The sequence below is a fragment of the Corythoichthys intestinalis genome, chromosome 11, assembly GCF_030265065.1.
Source record: "Corythoichthys intestinalis isolate RoL2023-P3 chromosome 11, ASM3026506v1, whole genome shotgun sequence".
Classification (NCBI taxonomy): domain Eukaryota; kingdom Metazoa; phylum Chordata; class Actinopteri; order Syngnathiformes; family Syngnathidae; genus Corythoichthys; species Corythoichthys intestinalis.
In genome coordinates, this window is record NC_080405.1 from 18,357,317 (window position 1) to 18,381,064 (window position 23,748).

Genomic DNA, 23,748 nt, shown 5'->3' on the forward strand with positions numbered 1-23,748 from the left:
CTTCTTGCATCTTGGATTGAACCACTGTATTTTGTTTAAACTGACATTGCTATAAAATTCCGAATACACAGTTTGAAGTTAGCTACATTGCTAAGACAGTATATAGCATTATAGGCTGCTGACTTCGCATTAGTTTCACCTACACATATCTATCATTCAAACAGATATTTTATCTTTTGCAAATACCCGTTTTCTGTAATGCTGATCTGTATTGCGCAGAAAAGAACATATAGATGCATTCATTCAAAGACACTGTAAATTCATTCACGTTTTGATTTGATTTGATGATGCGTATAAGCACTAAAAACATCTATAAAGACAAATTAATTAAGTACAGATTTTTTTTTTAAATGTTAATATTTAGGATTTAATTAAACACCCTTTTTGGGCAGTGCTAAAACAGGTCCCGGATACAAGCGGCCGAAATGAGTTTCCTCCGCAGGGTGTCCGGGCTCTCCCTTAGAGATAGGGTGAGAAGCTCGGTCATCCGGGAGGGGCTTGGTGTCGAGCCGCTACTCCTCCGCGTTGAGAGGAGCCAGTTGAGGTGGCTCGGGCATCTGGTTCGGATGCCTCCTGGATGACTCCCTGGAGAGGTGTTCCGGGCATGTCCCATCGGCGGGAGGCTCCGGGGTCGACCCAGGACACGCTGGAGAGACTATGTCGCTCGGCTGGCCTGGGAACGCCTTGTAATCCCGTCGGAGGAGCTGGCTGAAGTGGCTGGGGAGAGGGAAGTCTGGGCTTCCCTGCTAAAGCTGCTGCCCCCGCGACCCGACCCCGGACTAAGCGGAAGATAATGGATGGATAATGGATGGATGCTAAAACAGGGCCATATGACACAACAAAAAAATCCATCTTACATCTAAAAGCGTGGATATACAAGTCCTGAATCATAATATAACTTCCATGACCAGTGTTGTTAATCTTACTTTAAAAAAGTAATTAGTTATAAATTACTGCTCCCAAAAAGTAATTGAATTAGTAACTCAGTTACCTCAATGTAAGAGTAATTAGTTACTCGGCAAAGTAAGTGACGTCACTTTTCATGTTCTACACTTTATTGCATGATCCATTCTATAACGTCTTTAACATCAATTATGTTTATTTTAACTGATTGAATTTAACTTTTCATTCCAAAAAATAAACATAGTTCACACTTTTTACATTTAAAAAAAAAAATTAACCTAAATAAGAGTATAACGGTATACAAACTAACTTTCAACTGCTGTGAGGAAAAAAGCCTTTTGTTTTTTCTGCTGTAATGAACCCACACCAAACCGTGACCCCCATACCGAAGTAAGTACTGAACCATGAGTTTTGTGTACCCTCACACCCCTAATATATATCGATATATTTTTCAATATGCAGGTGACGCTCTGAATCTCTTCCCTCTCCCTTTCCTATCTTTTCTCTAGTTGTTTTGATTTTTTTTTTTTTTTTAATCACACAAGGTTTATGGATATGTCATTCAAGTTTAAAAAAGTTTAGGGCAAGTGACTATTTGTGGTGATAAAAAGCAAATTATTATCAAATGTTAGCATATACAAGGACAATGCCCACTTGGTGATGATAATGCATACTCAACAGCAAAACAGTCCATTATTTTCAATTAATTGTACCTACCTGAACGGCACAAACTGTATGTAAAAAAAAAGTTGCCCGAGAGTTTAAGATGACGCTCGACACGCTATATGCTAATGCTAGCGAGATCGCAAATTCTATGCTATGCTAACGCTCTGAGCCACCTAGCATCATGTTTGCAATGGCGTCAGGACCCCCTTCCTTCCTCCACCCTCCCGCTCTACTCTCTCCGTGTCTCCCGCGTCATTCACCCAAATTGTTGTAATGCACACCTTTACATCCTCAGTAACGGTAACGGCGTTGCAAAGATGGGAAAAGTAATTGATTAGGTTACTCACTACTGATAAATATAAGGCTGTTACTAATACTGCTATACTCTAACGCCGTTATTAACAACGCTGTCCATGACAGGGGCAAAGTCTCCAACTGTTCTGTTCATGTTAAAGAAAGGAGAAACAAAGCTTACAGTAAGTCTTGAATCTTAAAGTCTTGTCGAGAGCATGTGAAACAAAATAACAGTTCTAAGTGTTTACACGATGACAGTTTCTGCATAATGCTAAGTTGTTTTTGTCTTTCTCACGGAATTAAAATGTATTGATTTCTTTTGTACTGTACTTAGCCTGATTGTACAAGGAAGAATAAAGTCAAGCACACGTCTTAAAATTGAACACTTCTTCATTAAGTTGAGGGACACCTACAAATTGGATTGTTTTTTTTCAATTCTTATTTAACCATATCGAGCAAAGACTGAGTGGCTGATGAATAGATTTAGAGTGGGCAAATAAGTATTTAGCCAACCACAAATTGTGCAGGTTCTCCTACTTAAAAAGATTAGAGAGGCATGTAATTATCAACATGGGTAAACCTCAACCATGAGAGACAGAATGTGGAAGAAAAAAAAATCACACTGTTTGATTTTTAAAGAGTTTATTTCCAAATTAGAGAGGAAAATGGGACACTGTCACCTATATAACCTGTACAACTCAAGTGATTTTTTAGTCTTTTCAAAAGAATGAGTAAACATTAAGAATAACCTTGGTTTTTCAATTTTTAGCAGATAAAAGGTCCTTGAAATCTCCCAAACATCTGTGGAAAACTATTATTGTCCAATGAAACATAGATTGAATATTTTACCTATAATTTCAAAAGTGATGCTTGCTACATATGCATCCCCCCTCATTCGCAAAAGAACATCATACCTCACATCTCACTTTGTAAGAACTAATTGGTGTTGCCTGCTTAAGGTCGCTGCTAGCCCCGTTGGTGCCCGAAGCTGAAAATTCAGAGGCTCCCCCATATCCTACTCTGATATTAAATCGCAAAACAAATGGTGTTAAACTTATATAGCGCTTTTCCACCTTTCAAGGCGCTCAAAGCGCTTTACACTATCTCGCCATTCACCTACTGGTGACGCAGCACCAGGAGCAACATGGGGTTCAGTATCTTGCTCATGGATACTTCGACGAGTTCATCAGGGCGAAGAATCGAACCCACAACTACTCTTGGGGGACAACTACTCTACCACTGAGCCAAGCCACCCCACAACACACACAAAACAACAACAACAAAAAACTTATTACTGTATACTATTTTTACCATTTGTTTATGAATAATCACTGATGCAAAATTCATCCACTGAACAGTACAATTTTTTAAAAATAAAGTCATTTAACATCTTTAAACATTAGAGAAGAAACACTTTGCTATAAAAAATAACGAGTAAAGTTTTCTGAGCATATTTGAATTTTTTTTTTTAAAATCTAGACGCCTGAAGCGCATAACATTATTTACTGTATAAAGTGGGGCAAATAAGTATTTAGTCAACCACCAATTGTGCAAGTTCTCCTACTTGAAAAGATTAGAGAGGCCTGTAATTGTCAACATGGGTAAACCTCAACCATGAGAGAATGTGGGGAAAAAAAACAGAAAATGACATTCTTTGATTTTTTAAAAGAATTTATTTCCAAATTAGACTGAAAAATAAGTATTTGGTTACCTACAAACAAGCAAGATTTCTGGCTGTCAAAGAGTTCTAACTTCTTCTACTGAGGTCTAAAGAGGTCGAACGAGGCTCCACTCGTTACCTGTATTAATGACACCTGTTTTAACTCAATATTAGTATAAAAGACACCTGTCCACAACCTCAGTCAGTCACACTCCAAACTCCACTATGGTCAAGACCAAAGAGTTGTCGAAGGACACCAGAGACAAAATTGTAGACCTGCACCAGGCTAGAAAGACTGAATCTGCAATAGGTAAAACGCTTGGTGTAAAGAAATCAACTGTGGGAGCAATGATTAGATAATCTGATAATCTCCCTCGATATGGGGCTCCATGCAAGATCTCACCCCGTGGTGTCAAAATGATAAGAACGGTGAGCAAAAATCCCAGAACCACACGGGGGGACCTAGAGAATGACCTACAGAGAGCTGAGACCACAGTAACACAGTAACACAATGCGCCACCAGGGACTCAAATCCTGCACTGCCAGACGTGTCCCCCTGCTGAAACCAGTACACGTCCAGGCCCGTCTGCGGTTCGCAAGAGAGCATTTGGATGATCCAGAAGAGGACTTGGAGAATGTGTTATGGTCAGATGAAACCAAAATAGAACTTTGGTAAAACCATAGGTACTCGTGTTTGGAGGAGAAAGAATATTCAATTGCATCCGAAGAACACCGTACCCACTGTGAAGCATGGGGGTGGAAACATCATGCTTTGGGGCTATTTTTCTGCAAAGGGACCACCAATACGACTGATCTGTGTAAAAGAAAGAATGAATGGGGCCATGTTTCGAGAGCTTTTGAGTGAAAATCTCCTTCCATCAGCAATGGCATTGAAGATGAGACGTGGCTGGGTCTAACAGCATGACAATGATCCCAAACACACAGCCAGGGCAACAAAGAAGTGGCTTCGTAAGAAGCATTTCAAGGTCCTGGAGTGGCCTAGCCAGTCTCCAGATCTCAACCCCATAGAAAATCTGTGGAGGGAGTTGAAAGTCCGTGTTGCCCAACGACAGCTCCAAAACAGCACTGTTCTACACAGCCAGGGCAACAAAGGAGTGGCTTCGTAAGAAGCATTTCAAGGTCCTGGAGTGGCCTAGCCAGTCTCCAGATCTCAACCCCATAGAAAATCTGTGGAGGGAGTTGAAAGTCCGTGTTGCCAACGACAGCCCCAAAACAGCACTGCTCTAGAGGAGCTCTGCATGGAGGAATGGGCCAAAATACCAGCAACAGTGTGTGAAAAGCTTGTGAAGAAAGAAGAAAACGTTTGGCCTCTGTTATTGCCAACAAAGGGTACATAACAAAGTATTGAGATGAACCTTTGGTATTGACCAAATACTTATTTTCCACCATGATTTGCAAATAAATTCTTTAATAATCAAACTGTGATTTTCTGAGGGGGTTTCCACATTCTGTCTCTCATGGTTGAGGTTTACCCATGTTGTCAATTACAGGCCTCTCTAATATTTTCAAGTGGGAGAACTTGCACGATTAGTGGTTGACTAAATACTTATTTGCCCCACTATACATAAAGTAACCCCAGCATTCTCAGCTTTGAACAAAATGTAATGTAATGTTTCGTTTTGAGGTTTCCACATTCAATAATCAATAAAGATACACATACTCGCTGCTATGAATATGACGTATTTCATTCTCAGAGATGTTTTTTTTTTAATTCAAGGTTGCACCATCAAGCAGCCAACAAATGAAGATGCACAAGCTGCTTTTCAAAGCAGCAACTTCAAGGTCACAAAATGGAGGCTCTTAATAGGGTAGTCTGTGTGAGGGAACCAAGGTGAAGAATACTCCCCCTCGTGCTTTTATCTTTGAGAGGGATGGATTTGTGCTACTTTGAATCTCATTGCAACGATTGATGCCAGAGAAAAACATCAATGGCGACCAGTGGAGCAACAAAGCAAAAAAAGACACCCTCCCAACTGTAATAGGATATTAACAGAGTCAATTGAGACCATACTTTACATTGCTGTTCAATGCATTTTCAATATTATGTGACATATAAAGATCAATGAGACACAAATTGAAATTCCTTTTAGCAGAACATAGTATTGCATGTATTATTCATACCTAAGACAGCATAACGTTTGTATGTCTGTGTGTATTGAGGGGGGGGGGGGGGGGGGGGGTTGCATGCACGTGTGTGTGTGTGTGTGTGTGTGTGTGTGTGTGTGTGTGTGTGTGTGTGTGTGTGTGTGTGTGTGTGTGTGTGTGTGTGTGTGCATTCGCCTCTTTACGACTGTATATGCTACACAATTACAGACCGGACCTTTGCAAATGGTGTCTAGGTCAATGCAAACAGTCCACCACTTGCATACTAATGCTAAAGATGAGGAGAGCCAAGACTCTACAAAGGAAAACAATAGTTTGTTGAACGAGGTACCTTTAAAAAGAATGCGACTAGTTGTTTTTTTTACAGGACCGAGAAAAAGAAAGAACAAAAGAAAGACAATATAAATTAGCAGAATGTACAGTACACAATGCCTGCAGAAATGCTCTCCATTTAAAATTTTAATCAAATATATATTTTATTTGTTTCTCCTCCTGGCAATATGTAAAGAGTGAACTTTTAGAATTGAAACCCATTAGACATTTCCGTTTGGTTAAAAAATAACTTAGATTTTACAGGAACAAAATAAGGTCAGATCTGGGTTCTGCACCCCAAAATTACATAAGAACAAGTGTTTGTATTAACGTTATTAAAGTGTAGTGCTGCAACAATTAATCGATTAACTCGAGTATTCGATTAGAAAAAAATATTCGAATTAAATTATTCTGCTTCGAGTATTCGTTTAATTAAAGTGCCGTTGTAATGGTTTATTTTGAAAGTGTTCCCATTTAGTTTTAGGGCGGATACACTGCCTGGTCTGCTTCTTTTCACATAGCTGAATCCAACTGCTCCCTTTTAAAACCAACATAAGCTAAGCTTTTGTTTGAGCTAATGTTTTTTAAAGCATTCATAATTTAGTTTATAGGTATATTTAGACGTTTTTTGTGGGAATATGTGTCTGAACCTTTTGTTAAGAGCATTGTAAAAAAAAATTTTTTAGCATTTTATAGCATTTAAGCGAGCAGACTTTTTCTATCTAAATTACCCCATTGTTCTTTTGTTGTTATACTCATTAAAAAAAAAAAAAATGTATACCGTTTGAGGCTCAGCTTAGGTATTTTAATTGTTCATGTTCCATATCCGATTACTCGATTATTCGAACTAACTAGTCCATCGATTAATCGACTACTAAAATATTCGATAGCGGCTGCCCTATTAAAGTGTATTAACATTTGCCTCAGAGAAGCAAAAATGTGAGAGCATTTGGCCAATGGCATCCAAAAAAAATCAGTCAGATGAAGTGCCCTAAAATGTTAACTTCAAACCCTGTAAACTGTCTGTATTGGATCGATTGGAACAAAAATCTGTTCCCCCAGCCTCCCTTGAGAACTCGTTCAGACAGAACTGTATTACGGAAAATGTGGCAAACGATATAATCAACTCAAATATGAAAAACGCACTGCTGACCAACATCCAAATTTACGGTACTGCACAAAAGTCGGAATCTTGATATCGTAACAACACCAGTTAGCATGTTACCCTTGTACCTGTAGGTTGAACATCTTACCTGTAGGAGTGCAATGAAGAGGAAAAAAGCGTTGGCCGCCCTCCTAAACTGTGAATAGAGGAACCTCGGGAGGAAGGTGAGAACATTGTATTTGGCCGTACTGTAGAAAGAAAACATGTTGACTATTACTGTCAGTTTTTAAATCTATGTTCTGTACTCAAAAGGGAAATAGCATTGTTACGGAAATCCTAACCCACACAAGTAAACACAGTGATATCTTGTTTTACGAGTTTCTGAGTGAACGAACGAATGAACAAATTTGTGAGTGAGATGAGGGATACTCAGTTTAATACTGTGAGATTTGCTGTTGGGACCTAATGCAAATGTATCTAAAGCTTACTTTTATCAAATTTCAAGGAGCAAGATAGATAATAAATAAGGAGCAGCAACTCGAAAATGTGTAAGTTGGTGTATTTGTAAGTAAGGGTACTAGAATTTTGAAGTAAAATATATAACTGCATCTTAATCAGTGTTTTTATTTTTAACCTCGTCTTTTAAAATTATTACTAAATAATATATCAGTATTATTAGTGATAGAATTGCTGTATTACTAACAGTAGTCGTTTTTTGCAGTGTTGCAAGAGACACTAGCAGTAGCAAGATCTATTTATTTTTATTGAACATGATGTGGGAGAGCAAAGATACATTGCTCTAAGAATTAACAACACAGAAATCCGTGCCAAAAACACACTTTCATTTCAAAATATGACTTAAACTAATAAATGTCATTCTTTAAATAATGCCGAAGGAGCTATTTAGCCCCACACATTTCATTTTTGCACTCGCTGGCTGACTCTTCATAAAATACATTTTCATCAGCTACAAGGTATTAAATGTTTTGGATTAATTACCGTGATTGGTTCAACACTCAGGGAAAAAAAGCCTTTTCAGCACTCTGATGCCACATGCCCTTTGAATTATTTCTTTATTAGCTACTGATAATACTTTTGTTCCTTTTTTGTGTGATCTCCTTTGCTCTCTCTTCTTCTTGTAAGCTCAGGAGTAATAAGAGTGCAGGGTTCTCAACTCTCACACATTGAGGGGTTTCTCACACATTTCAGGCTATTCTCATGTTCTATGCCACATCTTATATTTCAAACAGCCTCAAAACTGTGAAATGTGAAAATGAGATTAAGCTGCCGGATCTTAAAGCCATTCTATTTACATTAGCCGCACAACCGTCATACCGTGTGCTGTCAGTACAATGTGGTCCGGAGCCGGGGCCGTCGGAAATTTGGAGCTTCATATTAATGTTAGCATGAAACAAACATTTTCATTTTAATTATGGTGTGGTGACCCTTCATTATATGTTCCTACCTTACCCGTGGAACTTATGTGGGGAATGTTGTGTTCTAGGGGGAACTCTTTAGCCGTGCGCGGTCCGGCTGAGTGACTAGAGCAGGGGGCCCCAAACTTTTTTCTGTGAGGGCCACATAACTTTTCCCTTCTCTGATGAGGGACCGGGGTCAGTTTGTAACAGAAAAAGTGTGATGATTGCAGGAGTGCCTAAATGTAAAAAATTATTATTTTTCAAAAAGCCACAATGAAATAACTCTTTCTGGATTCTTCACGGAACAAAAGTAAATAAAATAAAAATAATAATATAATATAATATAATATAATATAATATAATATAATATAATATAATATATAACACTATTAATTAAATAGATAATAACCCTCTCTGGATTGTTCACAGAAAAAGCCAGGAAATAAATAACACAAGTTTAAAAAGAAAAAAATTTTTTTTAATTAAAAAAAATTGTTCAGGGGACTGGACCAAATGTGGAGGCGGGCCCTGGACTAGAGTAACGAGAGAGTTACAGGAGACATGAGCGGCCGAACACGGAAAGGCGAAGTCAACTCACGAGCTACGAGACTCACTAACATCATCCACGACAATGGCCTGTTTTTATTTCTTGTTTTTTTTTTGTCCTCTCCATTCGCATTAGCCAGTTTACTGTGACTCAGATTTGGATTTTTCTGTGGCTAGTGTTATGCATATTATAAGTCATCAGAAGAGAACTAAGGAAATTTGTTAACTGCTATGTTAGCTTCTTGCGCTATCGGCTAGCCAGATATCGGTCTTCTGGCTGGCTGGCCTGCTAGCTTTCTTATGTGAATCAAAATATGAACAGCACAGAAAAGATAGTGGTAGAACACTGTAATTAAGAAATAGAAGTTTCTGGCAGAGTTGACCGAGAGTGTGTAATTTATGCGAGTATGGTGTTGAGCGGATAGGTGGTTGATGCTGTTGGAAAAGCTGGAGAAACCTCAAAGTCAGATCTGCAGCAGCTCTGATTTGTGACTGGATTATATAGTACAGATTTCCAAAACATCTAAATGGCAAGCTCTTTTGTTTATGCCTGATGCACATAGAATGACCTGAAGGGGGGGATAAGAAGCCAAGATCACACACCAGGTAATTCGCCTTAACATACCCTCCAGTGCTATATATGGCATATACCAACTGGGTCTTACTTTTTGTTGTTCTTGGGAAACCCAAGGCTCTATATACATGTATATTGCACTACATACACCTGACAATGCAAAGTGTGCCTTACTGTATAGAATAAAGTTAATCAATGTAGTATAGCCTGTCACTTTTTGAAAGAGTGGAGCATCTGGTGTGTGTGGTTTAACACAGTTTCATTATTTTTACATGCGCCAAAGTTTTTTGATGCACTGTAGACTTTTCAAACTGTGGTTTGAAGAGTAGGGTAGATGAGCAAGTGGATGATAGAATTAAAGCAACAATAAGACATGCCCTGCTCAACCAGCAGTGGAATTCAGTGATAGTGGCACACAAAAGTCTGATGAAGAGCCTTGTCAAAAGTAAAGTGGGGTCAAGAAAAGTCCAAAGCGAGGGAGTATTGTCTCACTCAGCAACGTGTAATTGGTTTTTAGTGGACGTTTGATTGGTGTCCCCAGACTGTCTTTGCGAATAGATGTATAGATCTTGTAAGAGTCTGTTTCTATCCTTCAAGGTGCAATATAGACCGGGGGTCAGCAACCAGTGTTTTAAAAGCCGCATGCGGCTCTTTCGCGCTGCCCTAGTGGCTCCCTGGAGCATTTTCAAAAATGTCTGTTTTTCGATACCTCAAAATTAAAATGACATCAAAAAATCGGATTTGCATTTCTTTAATTAAAAGCAATAAAAGCATTGAAACAATTCATTAATTGTAATGAAGTTAAACTTGAGGTGGCATCATACAACAGAGTGGTCGGGTGATGCATTGGATGCACCGCAGGGAAAATAAACATTAAATCTGAAGGCTCATTATGTATTTTTAGCCAACTTACTCATTTTCATAGTAGGCTAATATAGCTAATAATAATAATAATAATAATATAGCATACATATACAGCATGTGTTGCTTTCATTATAAGACACTTGGCTTATAAGGCTTTTAATTTTTTGCGGCTCTAGATATATTTGTTTTTTGTTGGTTTTTTTTCTCCAATATGGCTGTTTCAACATTTTGGTTCGCCTACCCCTGGTATAGACCAATATACTTTTAGTTCAAACTATTGGACGTTAAAGGTATCAGTTTTTAGGTTTTCTCGGGATGAAAAGTTAAATGCATATAAACATCAAGGATGACGAGATTCAACCAAAAAAACTTTAGAATGTCATCACTATAAATCCTTAGGAGATTATATGCATTGTGTTGCATGTCAAGTGTTTACTGCAGGCTGCACACTGCATTATCGTGTATTGATCAGTTTGTTTTAATTAGCAAGTCATTCAGGGTTCCCAAGAGACATACTGTATATAGAATATGAGAGAGATAACTGACTAAAAGCAATGTGGTCTGAGACAAATCACACTTCATAGTCTTCAGTCTTGGTTTAAAACTGAAACACGTATGGTGACCTTTTTCTTTACCATATTGTGCAGTACTTACAGACGGAATCCCTGCAAAAGGATAAGTTAGCCTGACAGTGCTAATGCGTAGTGACTGGTCTAGTCCTCCCTTGAGGTGGCATAGAAACGGCGGGTGGCAAATCTGATTGAAGTTTTAGCCTTTAAGCCAGGGCTTTATCATTCCTATCTTCCAATGCAACTCTCATCTTTCCTGAAAGATCATTCGTACAGCATCTACTTCATTCTTATTCAATCATTGTGACTTTTTGTTGGATATGACGAGGCAGTACTGTTTTCCAATCTCTCATTACTGTCCAGCTACTTCCTCATCTGACGTGGGGGAAAAAAAAAGAAAATCAAGTGCACTTCCTAGTGGAGGATTATTTCCAAGCAATGTCCTAAAGGACTGAGGCTATTTGAGGAAGACACTTCCTTTCCAAGTCAGATACTGTATGTTTAGATTACCGCTGAAGCCGGAGCCCTTTTATGATAAATCTTTAATCAACCTTTACTACCACAGCAACATGTAACATGAAAGCCTAATGTATCATAGATAATCTTTACACACATATTCTCATGTGCTTAGGGTAACCTTATCGTTTTTTATGTCAATTATTCAGTTACACGCTCATAATTGTCATACTAGTCACAAAAGACTATCCATAAAAAGTGGTTAAACCATTGGGAATAACGCAAAATAGGATAAAACATCATCACACAAGGTCTATTAGCGACTGTAAGTTGAGAGTGCATTATTGTCCACCTGATACAAGGTAAACACAGCTGCACAAAAGACCCCCCCCCCCCCCCCCACACACACACACACACAGTCTTTACGACATGGAAAAACTGGTTAGACTAGTCCCTTTAGTGATCTAAATCAGGTTTGTGACGCATTCCCACATTTGCGGACACACACAGACTTGAATGTTACACTTTTTTTTTTTTTTTTTTTAAGTCCAATGACAAGATGTTTTGAAGTCAGTGTTTAATTTGAGATATGTGTGGTAAATACATGAGATCTGGGCCATGTCCATCTTTCCATCTTCACAGTCCACTTTTATATTTTACTCTTTAAATTTCATAGACCCAAAAGGATTCGCACAACCACCCATGTATCTTAATAAATCGATCACTGCACTCTTCTTGTTTCATTCACGGTTAATGTTCAGTTCAAATTTGTGTGTATGGGGGGATGTATATGCATGCGTGCCTGCGTATACACAACTCGTGCACACACAACCCGTGCAGCCAGAATGCCAACAGTAATATTCCTTGACAGAGGATGGCCTGACTTGACACGCTTGACCTTTCATGCTAAAAGCAGCACAATCCTCTGAGAGGAAGAGCCAGTAACACTAGAAAAGTGCTGACTTTATGGAGTTTTTCTTAATGTTTCTTATCCAAAATAAAGATTTGCCAATTAAAATGCCAACAGTAAATGTTAGCAAACCATTGGTTGTTCTTCATTCTATACTCCTATTGCAAATATGTTTACTTCAACAAGCCCAATGGTCACATGATCATCGGCGTTTAATTAAACGACAGGAATTTTCAGACTGTAATAGTCTGCCCAACAGATTTTAGAAGAAAGCTATTTGTTCATATATTAACTGCACAGGACTATAAGACGTAGGTTTATATAGTCTATAATGGGATAACTATACATGCTCGTTAGCCTGAAAAAATCCATAAATTAGCCACACCGGACTATAAATTGGAGAGTTCAAAGCCGGGGAAAAAAGTAGCCAACTATTGTATGAAAATTAAGGTATTTTTCCACTCTACTCATGGTCAGTCAAGGGTTAAAAACAAACTAGGTGGTTCTACACAGTGAGTGCAACTATGAACTATAGACCATGGTAACTACAGTGGTACCTTTACATACGAAGTTAATTCGTACATATGTCGAGCAGGATTTTCCCATAAGAATACATTATAATTCCATAAATTCATTCCACAACCTGAAAACCTACACTAAATCCTTAATAAATGCTGCTGGTACTATTGCAAATTGCAATTGCACAGAGCAAAACCAATAAATTATGAATAAAAATGGGAATAACAATATAATAATAGTAATAATAATAATAATAATAATCATCCCTGTAATAATGTAACGAATCATTTTGATGTGGCGGTGTGTTTTGCGTGGTGTACCTGAACGCACCGTGTGGCTGACAGAGTAAGAGAGAGGGACTTTTTACTTTCACTTTGTTCAGCTACGGCGGCGGCATGTTGTGTTGCACAAGTTCTGAAATAAATGATTAAAAATCTTATGAAGCTGGCGATTTTTGGGCGATGTTACCACATTTATAAAGACTGGCGAATGGAGGTCGGAGAAGGATCGCCAAGATCGTAGACGTTCTATGGCCGTATTGTCGAGCCAATTCACAGACACGCGCACCAAACTCTTATTTTTTTAATCATTTCCTTCTTCATTTTAAATGGTAAGCCTCACTTTTTTCCTTTTTTTACCATCTGCACTAACATTCTTGGAAACCATGTTGATTTCTCCCACAAGAAAATCGGCCATGCGTCCGTCTTGCACGAAAACAAAGAAACTGCGGCGCTGTCATAAATCGTCGTATTTCGAGCATGTCGTTGGATGTAGAAACAAATAGAGAGTCAAATTTTACGTTGGATGTCGAAAAATCGTGTGTCGAAGCGATCATATGTTGAGGTACCACTGTATATTGCACTTCATAGAAATCAACTATAAATCATGTGGACACATGCGCCTTCTGTTTAACCCAAATCAAGTCGACTCGTGTTAATTTATGTAGTGCTTTTACAACATGTATCAACAAACAAAGACAAGAAAACAGATACTAAGATACTCATGAAAGTTGTGTAAAAGTTAACCTTTTTAACTGACGACTGAAAACTAAATTTGGTTATTTTGTTAAGTAATCCTTACCTGACCCGGTTGCTGCAAAACTTTGTAAACTGTGGCTGGTTAAGGTAAATCAGTCGAGCATCTTCCTGATCTGCTAAAGATGTCTTTTCTGAAGCGTCCTCTGTCTTCTCATATCCTGATGAGAGAACAAATAAAACTCTATAAGCAATGTGTTAAAATTAATAATGTGTTGAAAGCATACTTCACAGGAGATTAAGCTACAAAACAAAAAGATTATCCTGTGGGTAGATGTATAGGACAACATTATGTGATAAAATGGTACCCTCTTCATTCAACATGTTCATAAAACTGTTCATGATTTTAGTGTTGTACGTTGAGGCCATTATATTACATGGACGAGGAATCTGGCCCATCAGGAGAGCCACTCCCACCAGGGTCAATAGAGTGGGATGCAGCTGCAATGGCGAAAACCAATATGGAAAACAATTTGTATGTGGGGTTAGTAGTAGTTACTAACAGCAAACACATTTGTTCCCACTGTTATATAAGAAGGATTGAATTATACAAGCCCTATATTTGGATAGGTGTCATGTCTTGATTTTTTTGTTCCCGCATGAAAAAGACTGTGGCTATACTGTATATAACTACTGTATTTTTATTTTTTTCCCAGAACATCATGCATCATACACACTAAAAATAAAATAGTTTTAGCTGAAGTTTCTTTAAAAAAAATAAAAAATAAAAAATAAATCAAGAAATGACACTTAACGAAATTGGGGGCCTTTTTTTTTTTTTTTTTTTTTTTTTTTAAAGAAATCGTATTCAACTTGCTAAGCTGTGTTTGTTTGATTAAAGAACTAATCATAATAATTTGCTCGCATTTTAAAACATTGAAATTTTGATTTAATACATTTTAATGCCAATTAAGGCCTGATTTTGAAAATAATGAATTCGGTGCCTTTTCAGACTTTTCTAGGATCCGTGGAAACCCAGCCAATCATCAAAACTGTAATTAATGTGTTTAGAAAATGGATTTGAATGGAAGGTAATGCATTTTGAAAGGCATCAATTTAACTGATGACAACTTGGAATTAGTCCTAAATCTTAAAGAAATATTGTCCAAAATACTAACAAGAATCTAGAAAATACATGAAATGTGTGAATTTCAATAACATGTTTAAAACAAGATATGGGAACGTGTAGGAATTAGGGCCAAGACAAACGCAAGTCAAGGCATCGCATCCTAACGTTTCTCTAAAGTGTGACGTAAAGAATAATAATTGTTCCTATGGTGATAAACCTATATTTAACTACTTATCCAAAAATAACACTTTCCAAAATATTTCTCGGAAAAGGAGTTGGAAATGATATACAGTATGACATGCTATGCATGATGAAAGCTTTGAGCTTGATAAGAAGTTAAGACTCCTCCATTTCAACCTAGTTTCAATAAATTTAAGTTAAATGAAAGTTTTTTAATTTATTTTGTTACCTCCCTCCTCCTGTACCATTTATGTTGGTGGTGTTAGGTGTTGCAAGGACAAGGACAAGCAAAAACTGCCTTCAATGTGTGCTCAAAGACACCCAGTTTCAAAATGGAAAGCGAGAACCATAGTTCCTGCTCACTTTCCAACTAACTCTCACCTTACTGCTTGCACTTTCTCGCTGGTGTTACACAAACCCTGAATCTTACTTTACACCTCTTGTTATTTTAATGATCCTCTAGGCTACACTGAGAGGATTACCCAGGAGTGACAAGCAGGCACTCCTTCCCACCACCCTCCGCTCTTCTCTCAGCATGTGCTCCAGGGCTAAAAATAACTTGCACCTCTATAGTCATTTTGGTCACCAGGGGAAACACGGGTCGGCTATCCAGCACCATTACACAAGAAACCACCTAGACATCAGCTCAGCACAGGTGACTTATTGGATTAGAGTCATGACAAAAGACTGTGTGAAGATTCAGACAGGGATAGTTTGAAGATGGTTGTCCTGTGCTTTACAAAAGATGCACTACTTGTTCTTAAGATTAATTATTGACCTTCCATTGTTCAACATTTTGCCTTATCTGTCCAGGTTTGTGTTTACTGTTGTTACTAATCACAAAAGTTGTAAAGGGCTATAAAGAAAATATGTAGTTAGCTTTTGGATGACCCAAAAAACTTTTAATCGGGATCTTCTTTCAAGATGGGCACTGTACTCATTTTATTTTAATTACTGTAGGGAGCGTTAACAATGCATTAGTGCTGAAAAAACCACTTTTAATAAGATGAGAGAAGCTCTCTGAATGTTCTGTTTCTCTGAACTATCGTTTCAAATAGGGGCGGGAATCTCTTGGTACCTCACAATACGATACGATTTGCGAAACACAGCTCACGATAAGGATGATCTCACGATATGGCGATACAAAGATTATCGATCCATTGGTCAGGAAAGGAGATTCGTGGATATTCTACAAAACTAATTAACAGAAAAACAAGCTATCTTCATTCTTCTGCAATTTGAACTGGGAGGGTGGCAGCAAAAGAACCCCTTCCATTTCAAATAGGCCCCTCCCACTTCTATGGTGAACCGTGGCAACCAATGCCTGGCAACTAGGTAATTTGGGGCCATTTTAGGTCATTATCTTTTGATTTTCAGTCACTTCCTGTTGATTGTGGGTCATTTTATGGGTCACTTCCTGTTGATTTTGTGTTACACAACAGGAAGTGACCATGGAATGTCCCAAATGAATAGGCAGTGACTCAAACTCAACAGAAAGTGACCTGTAAATGCCCCAAAAATTGAAAGTGTGACTGTGAATGCTCTGGTTTTAAATGAACGGGTGTTCATTCGTCCTTCCCAGTCGGTGTTAAGAGAGAGACACTATTATAGTGGAAGATTTTGGTAGCAACTTGTTTTTTTTTTTTTTTTTTTTTTAAACATTGACACCTTTTTAAAACGATATTCAATCCTTGGCATGACTGTATTGATAACCTTTTGGGATGCAAAGTATAAAGATATATATATAAGGCGGAAAACACAGACAAGACTGAAAAAGCAGGTTCTGCTCTTGCACTCCTCTTTAAAAGAAACTGCCGTATTTTAAGCCAAAACAACTGTTGTGTTTGATAGAACAACATGTCTATATGCTGCCATAGCAGATTCATGGCGCATTAAGTCCCCAAACTATTTTTAATTTGTCCGTTTTACCCTGGAAACCCCCGTTAACAGACGTCGCGCAACCGCTTTTATTTCAACCCAGCCATAAAACGAAGGTAATTAATTATATTTATTAGTCAAAATGTCTGTGGTTTTTAGCTTCGAATCATTAATTGATGTCTCGTATTTCGTTGGGGGAAAAAAAAAAAAACGACTTTAAAAAAAATAATCACTCATGTATTTTAAACTTTTTAACAAATTATGTCACAATGGAAAAAATGGCGTCTGTAAAAAAGTCACGGATATCTACCTCATAACTATCGCTTAATTGTATTTTTCGTTACTGTCACATTTTCTCCGATATGTTAGATGATAAATGATCGATCCAAAGAAATAAAATTAAAAATAAATATTTAAAAGGGTAAATATATGAAAAAGAAAATCTCGACCATTCCTCGGTGTCTGTGATTTCTGCATCGCGACCCTTGTTATATTACCATGTTTCACCCATAAAATCCCCCAAAAATCCAGCTGTGGCCATTCACAGCTGTGTCTTGACACTCGGTGGTACATGCTACAAAGAGTTTTTGGATCGAAACAAGGTAAGTACGGGATAATATCTCGTTAAAGTCATGGCGTCTGTAATTCTGCTCTCACCTCCAGATAGGGTTTTGCAGTTTAAAAAAAAGAAAAAAATTCCAAAATGCCCTCCTGTTCACAATTTTTCTTCCCCCAGAAAATTGAGATTTTAAGCTTCCCAATTATGTATCACACATGCACATCGGAAAACTTTGAAAGTTGGCCAAATTGGGAGTCTCAGAGCGGAACTTCAAGTCACCTGAGTGTTTTCCGCCATATATATATCGATAGATATTTTGGCAGACCCGTAGTTTCAAATACTGAGCAAAAATAATGCTGCTAGCAGGAGTTACGGTATAATGCTGAAGTTCGAAGAAAAATTCCGATAGTTAAGCTTTTTAGACGGCAAATTATTTAAGAATCTGCTGTTGGTTGGAGTATGCCTATCCATATTTCACCTCTGGAATCTGGAGTTCAATAAAATTTAGTACCGCAGATGGAATTAATCTGTACCATAATCGGACATAACAAGAAAAGTGGGACAATGGCACAGCGCGCACATTGATTCACTTTGCTATACCACGACCAACTTTTACCAACAGGTATGAGTTCATCTTAATCAAGAACCATTCTCTGATTGCAACTACGCACACCCTTAAAACTTGTGCTTGAAAACATGCTACTCATTAATTTAAACCTAAAAAATGCAAGAAATTCCATAAGTATGCTGTAAAATGGGATTTTCAGGCAGGATATTTTATGTTAGTTAATGCCTGCCAGAGAAAGAGTGCTGATGAAAGAAGCACTGATAGTGCAAGAGTGCTACTCACACAACGTCAATAATCACAGATTTGAGGTCAAAGAGACTGAAGTAAAGTGTGGGTGATCAAGGAATTAGTGTCCAGAAAGACATGAAATGAGCGAGCTGGCATAGCGTCTGAGAGAAGCGAACGGCTTTAGCAGGAAAGCTCACCAAGGCTGTGATTGATGTTGTGTATCTGTGTTGTGAATGAGCCCTCGGTGCTCCAGATTGTGTGTTCCCCTGCCAGGTACTGCATTGCACCAGTTGCGGCTGTCATTGCTGCTGCTTAACTCCTTTTAGACCCTCAGCTTTGTAACTTTCATACTTACAACAAACAAAATGTGTCAAATTAAATATTGATTTTGCTGAGCATAAAATATTTATCAAACATTGCTTTATTTTTATTTTTCTAAAATCTTATTTATGGATTTTGGAGTTGTTGTTTTTTTGGGGGGTGGGGGGGTGAGCTTCACACTTTTTCATTAAAAATGTTTTTAAAAATCAACATTTCCATTCACCCCATAAATTTCGCTGAGAGGCCTGGCACATTACGATGATATGGTGTGGTCAGAGTCTCTACCAACCTGCGCGAGTGTTGTATTGTAAACGCACTTGTTCTGAGTATATTCTCCCACGCTCTCCAAGATCGTGACTATGTTTGTGAGAAAACAGTCATTTCAAGGTAAATGCCAACTTGTTGTCAAGAGAAAACCCTTGGTGCCACTATAGAAGAACAATTTAAGGTTAACTATGGATAGTTAGACATGTTTTTAAAGAATGGAGATCAAAATTTTACCACGAAATGACTCTCGGCTGTTAGCGCCGACAAACCTCGCCAGCCACTTCGTCAGACTTCATAAAAATTCTGTGATTTTATCAATGAATATGGCTCCATCTGATGCTTAGTATCACGACAGCCTACAGTAGAACAATTTAAGATTTCATTTTAAGATTTAATATTAACTAAGTGATGAGAACGATTTAAAAAGGACGGCTATCCACCATTTGGTATGAGAGGCCAGCATACGGCTACTGGCTCGCTGTTATAGCTTTGTCTGATACTTGATACCATTAGATCAGTTTAGACCATAAGTTTAAGGCTAGCCATTGTAGTTTGGACAGATTTAAAAAGGAGAGACAGCCACAGTGTGCTAAGACGAAACTTGTATTCTAGGGCTCAGCCCTGTTCATCAAGTTCTATGAGTAGTACTTAGCTGGCCCCAAGCCGAGAAGTCAAGGTAATGTGGATTATATATTTTTCTTCTTTCTAATCGAAATCCAATTCCAATTCGGAACCAGTTCCTAGTGATTCGAGGCCTCTGCATTACAATGAAAAAGCCTTAACGATCCCTTTAACGATTCCTAAAGACGCATATTGCGTCGTGACGTGTCTTGTTGTCCAGACACTCGCTCCAAAGTTTGGCTACACTTCACCAGGAAAGAGGGTGAAAATGAAAGGTTACGATGGTTTAGCACAAGCATTGCAGCCGTAAACATAACAATGACAGCACGTAGGTTCAAACGCTCGAAAGTGTGTCTTCACTTCACAATGAAAAATTACAACAAAGCGACTTGCAGTCATTGCAAGGTGGAGATAACTGCATCGGGAGGGAATACGACTGCACTGTCCTCACCGAGACGCTAAGGCTCAGTCCTGGCTATACATCTAGCTAAACTCCCAAATGACGATGCAGAAGACGTTGGTATAATTTGCTGACTTTATTCAACCATCACTTGAAGAGTGAAACTAAAAATAGAAAAGAAACAAATGAATTTCCTCCCCCCCCCCCCCCCCCCCCCCCGTGAGTCATCACCTTATCGTGGTGGAGGGGTTTGCGTGTCTCAATGATCCTAGGAGCTATGTTGTCTGGGGCTTTAAGCTCCTGGTAGGGTCACCCATGGAAAACAGGTCCTAGGTGAGGGGCCAGACAAAGTATGGCTCAAAAAGACCCCTTATGATGAGCAACATAAATGAACCCCAGTTTCCCTTGCCCGGACGCGGGTTACCGGGACCCCCCTCTGGAGCCAGGCCTGGAGGTGGGGCTCGAAGGCAAGCGTCTGGTGGCCGGGCCTGTCCCCATGGGGCCCGGCCGGGCTCAGCCCGAAAAGGCAACGTGGGTTCCCCTTCCCATGGGCTCACCACCTGTGGGAGGGGCCAAAGGGGTCGGGTGCGTCGGGAGTTGGGCGGCAGCCAAAGGCGGGGGCCTTGGCGGTCCGACCCCCAGCTGCAGAAGCTAACTCTTGGGACATGGAATGTCACCTCTCTGGCAGGGAAGGAGCCTGAGCTGGTGTGTGAGGCAGAGAAGTTCCTACTAGATATAGTCGGACTCTCCTCCACACACAGCTTGGGTTCTGGTACCAATCCTCTCGAGAGGGGTTGGACTCTCTTCCACTCTGGAGTTGCCCATGGTGAGAGGCGCCGGGCAGGTGTGGGCATGCTTATTGCCCCCCCGCTTGGCGCCTGTACGTTGGGGTTTACCCCTGTAGACGAGAGGGTAGCCTCCCTCCGCCTTCGGGTGGGGGGACGGGTTCTAACTGTTGTTTGCGCATGTGCACCGAACAGCAGTTCAGAATACCCACCCTTTTTGGAGTCCTTGGAGAGTGTGCTAGAGAGCGCCCCCTCTGGGGACTCCCTCGTTCTCCTGGGGGACTTCAACGCTCACGTGGGCAACGACAGTGAGACCTGGAGGGGCGTGATTGGGAGGAACGGCCCCCCCGATCAGAACCCGAGTGGTGTTCTGTTATTGGACTTCTGTGCTCGTCACGGTTTGTCTATAACGAACACCATGTTCAAACATAGGGGTGTCCATATGTGCACTTGGCACCAGGACACCCTAGGCCGCAGTTCGATGATCGACTTCGTAATCGTGTCATCGGACTTGCGGCCGCATGTTTTGGACACTCGGGTGAAGAGAGGGGCGGAGCTGTCAACTAATCACCACCTGGTGGTATGTTGGCTCCGATGGCGGGGGAAGATGCTGGCCAGACCTGGCAGGCCCAAACGTATTGTGAGGGTCTGCTGGGTACGTCTGGCAGAATCCCCTGTCAGAAAGAGTTTCAACACCCAACTCCGGCAGAACTTCTCCCTTGTCCCGGGGGTGGTGGGGGACATTGAGTCCGAGTGGGCCATGTTCCGCACCTCCATTGTTGAGGCGGCCGATCAGAGCTGTGGCCGTAAGGTGGTTGGTGCCTGTCGTGGCGGCAATCCTCGAACCCGCTGGTGGACACCAGCGGTAAGGGATGCCGTCAAGCTGAAGAAGGAGGCCTATCGGGCCTTTTTGGCCTGTGGGACTCCGGAGGCAGCTGACAGGTACCGGCTGGCCAAACGGACTGTGGCTTCGGCGGTCGCCGAGGCAAAAACCCGGACATGGGAGGAGTTCGGCGAGGCCATGGAAAACGACTTCCGGACGGCTTCGAGGAAATTCTGGTCCACCATCTGGCGCCTGAGGAGAGGAAAGCAGTGCACCATTAACACTGTGTATAGTGAAGATGGTGTGCTGCTGACCTCGACTCGGGACGTCGTGAGCCGGTGGGGAGAATACTTCGAGGCCCTCCTCAATTCCACCGACACGCCTTCCTTTGAGGAAGCAAAGTCTGGGGACTCCGAGGTGGGCTCTTCGATCTCTGGGGTTGAAGTTACTGAGGCGGTTGGAAAGCTCCTCGGTGGCAAGGCTCCGGGGGTAGATAGATCCGCCCGGAGTTCCTAAAGGCTCTGGATGTTGTAGGGGTGTCGTGGCTGACACGTCTCTACAACATCGCGTGGACATTGGGGACAGTGCCTCTGGATTGGCAGACCGGGGTGGTGGTCCCCCTTTTTAAGAAGGGGGACCGGAGGGTGTGTTCCAATTATAGAGGGATCACACTCCTCAGCCTCCCTGGTAAAGTCTATTCAGGGGTGCTGGAGAGGAGAGTCCGCCTAGAAGTCGAATCTCGGATTCAGGAGGAGCAGTGTGGTTTTCGTCCCGGCCGTGGAACAGTGGACCAGCTCTACACCCTCGGCCGGGTCCTCGAGGGTGAATGGGAGTTCGCCCGATCAGTCTACATGTGTTTTGTGGATCTGGAGAAGGCGTTCGACCGTGTGCCTCGGGGAGTCCTGTGGGGGGTGCTCCGGGAGTACGGGGTACCGAGCCCCTTGGTAAGGGCTGTTCGGTCCCTGTACGACCGGTGTCAGAGTTTGGTCCGCATTACCGGCAGTAAGTCGAATTCGTTCATAGTGAGGGTTGGACTCCGCCAAGGCTGCCCTTTGTCACCGATTTTGTTCATAATGTTTATGGACAGAATTTCTAGGCGCAACCGAAGCGTTGAGGGGGTCCGGTTTGGTGACCCCAGCATTGAATCTCTGCTTTTTGCAGATGATTTAGTGCTGTTGGCTTCATCAAGCCGCGACCTCCAACTGTCACTGGAGCGGTTCGCAGCTGAGTGTGAAGCGGTTGGGATGAAGATCAGCACCTCCAAATCCGAGACCACGGTCCTCAGTCGGAAAAGGGTGGAGTGCCCTCTCCGGGTCGGGGATGAGATCCTGCCCTTAGAGATAGGGTGAGAAGCTCGGTCATCCGGGAGGGACTCCGCGTCGAGCCGCTACTCCTCCGTGTAGAGAGGAGCCAGCTGAGGTGGCTCGGGCATCTGGTTCAGATGCCTCCCGGACGCCTCCCTGGAGAGGTGTTCCGGGCATGTCCCACCGGCAGGAGGCCCCGGGGATGACCCAGGACACGCTGGAGAGACTATGTCTCTCGGCTGGCCTGGGAACGCCGTGGGATCCCGCCGGAGGAGCTGGTTGAAGTGGCTGGGGAGAGGGAAGTCTGGGCTTCCCTGTTAAAGCTGCTGCCCCCGCGACCCGACCCCGGAACAAGCGGAAGATAATGGATGGATGGATGGATGAATTTCGTCCCCAATAACAAACAGGTTTGCATTAACGTAAATCAGCGATGATTAGCTGCTAATACATTAATAACACAAACGGTTAGCATGCGTTCACTAGCATTAGCACATGATTCAAACCACTGCACTACCGGATTTAAGTGTCCGATCGCGAGTGGAATCACAAAACAACAACACAAAAGATGATACACACAGGCGTTGCCTCTGTAGATATTTTACAAACATTACCAAGAACGTAGGCTCGTAGCAGTGTTTCCCTCTCTCACTAACTCGCTCACTAGCTTGGATGCTAAAAGGCATGCATTTCAATATAATGGTAAATAATACACTTTAACCCAAACTACGGCCCGTGGGCCGGATACGGCTCGCCTCCACATTTGGTCCGGACCCCTGAACAATACGAGAGCA

At 41.0% G+C, this 23,748-nt stretch overlaps 1 protein-coding gene across 9 annotated transcripts in view; it reads right to left on the reverse strand.

The window, feature by feature from the left end:
* The window catches only part of atp8a1 (ATPase phospholipid transporting 8A1), a 196,433-nt gene that overhangs the window by 152,154 nt on the left and 20,531 nt on the right, over nt 1-23,748 (reverse strand). For all 9 annotated transcript variants that reach the window (XM_057850549.1, XM_057850545.1, XM_057850550.1 and 6 more), the window contains 2 exons: nt 14,001-14,115; nt 7,213-7,312 (listed from right to left, as the gene is read on the reverse strand). In XM_057850549.1, the coding sequence (XP_057706532.1) occupies nt 7,213-7,312; nt 14,001-14,115 (215 nt within the window). The remainder of the gene's footprint in view (nt 1-7,212; nt 7,313-14,000; nt 14,116-23,748) is intronic.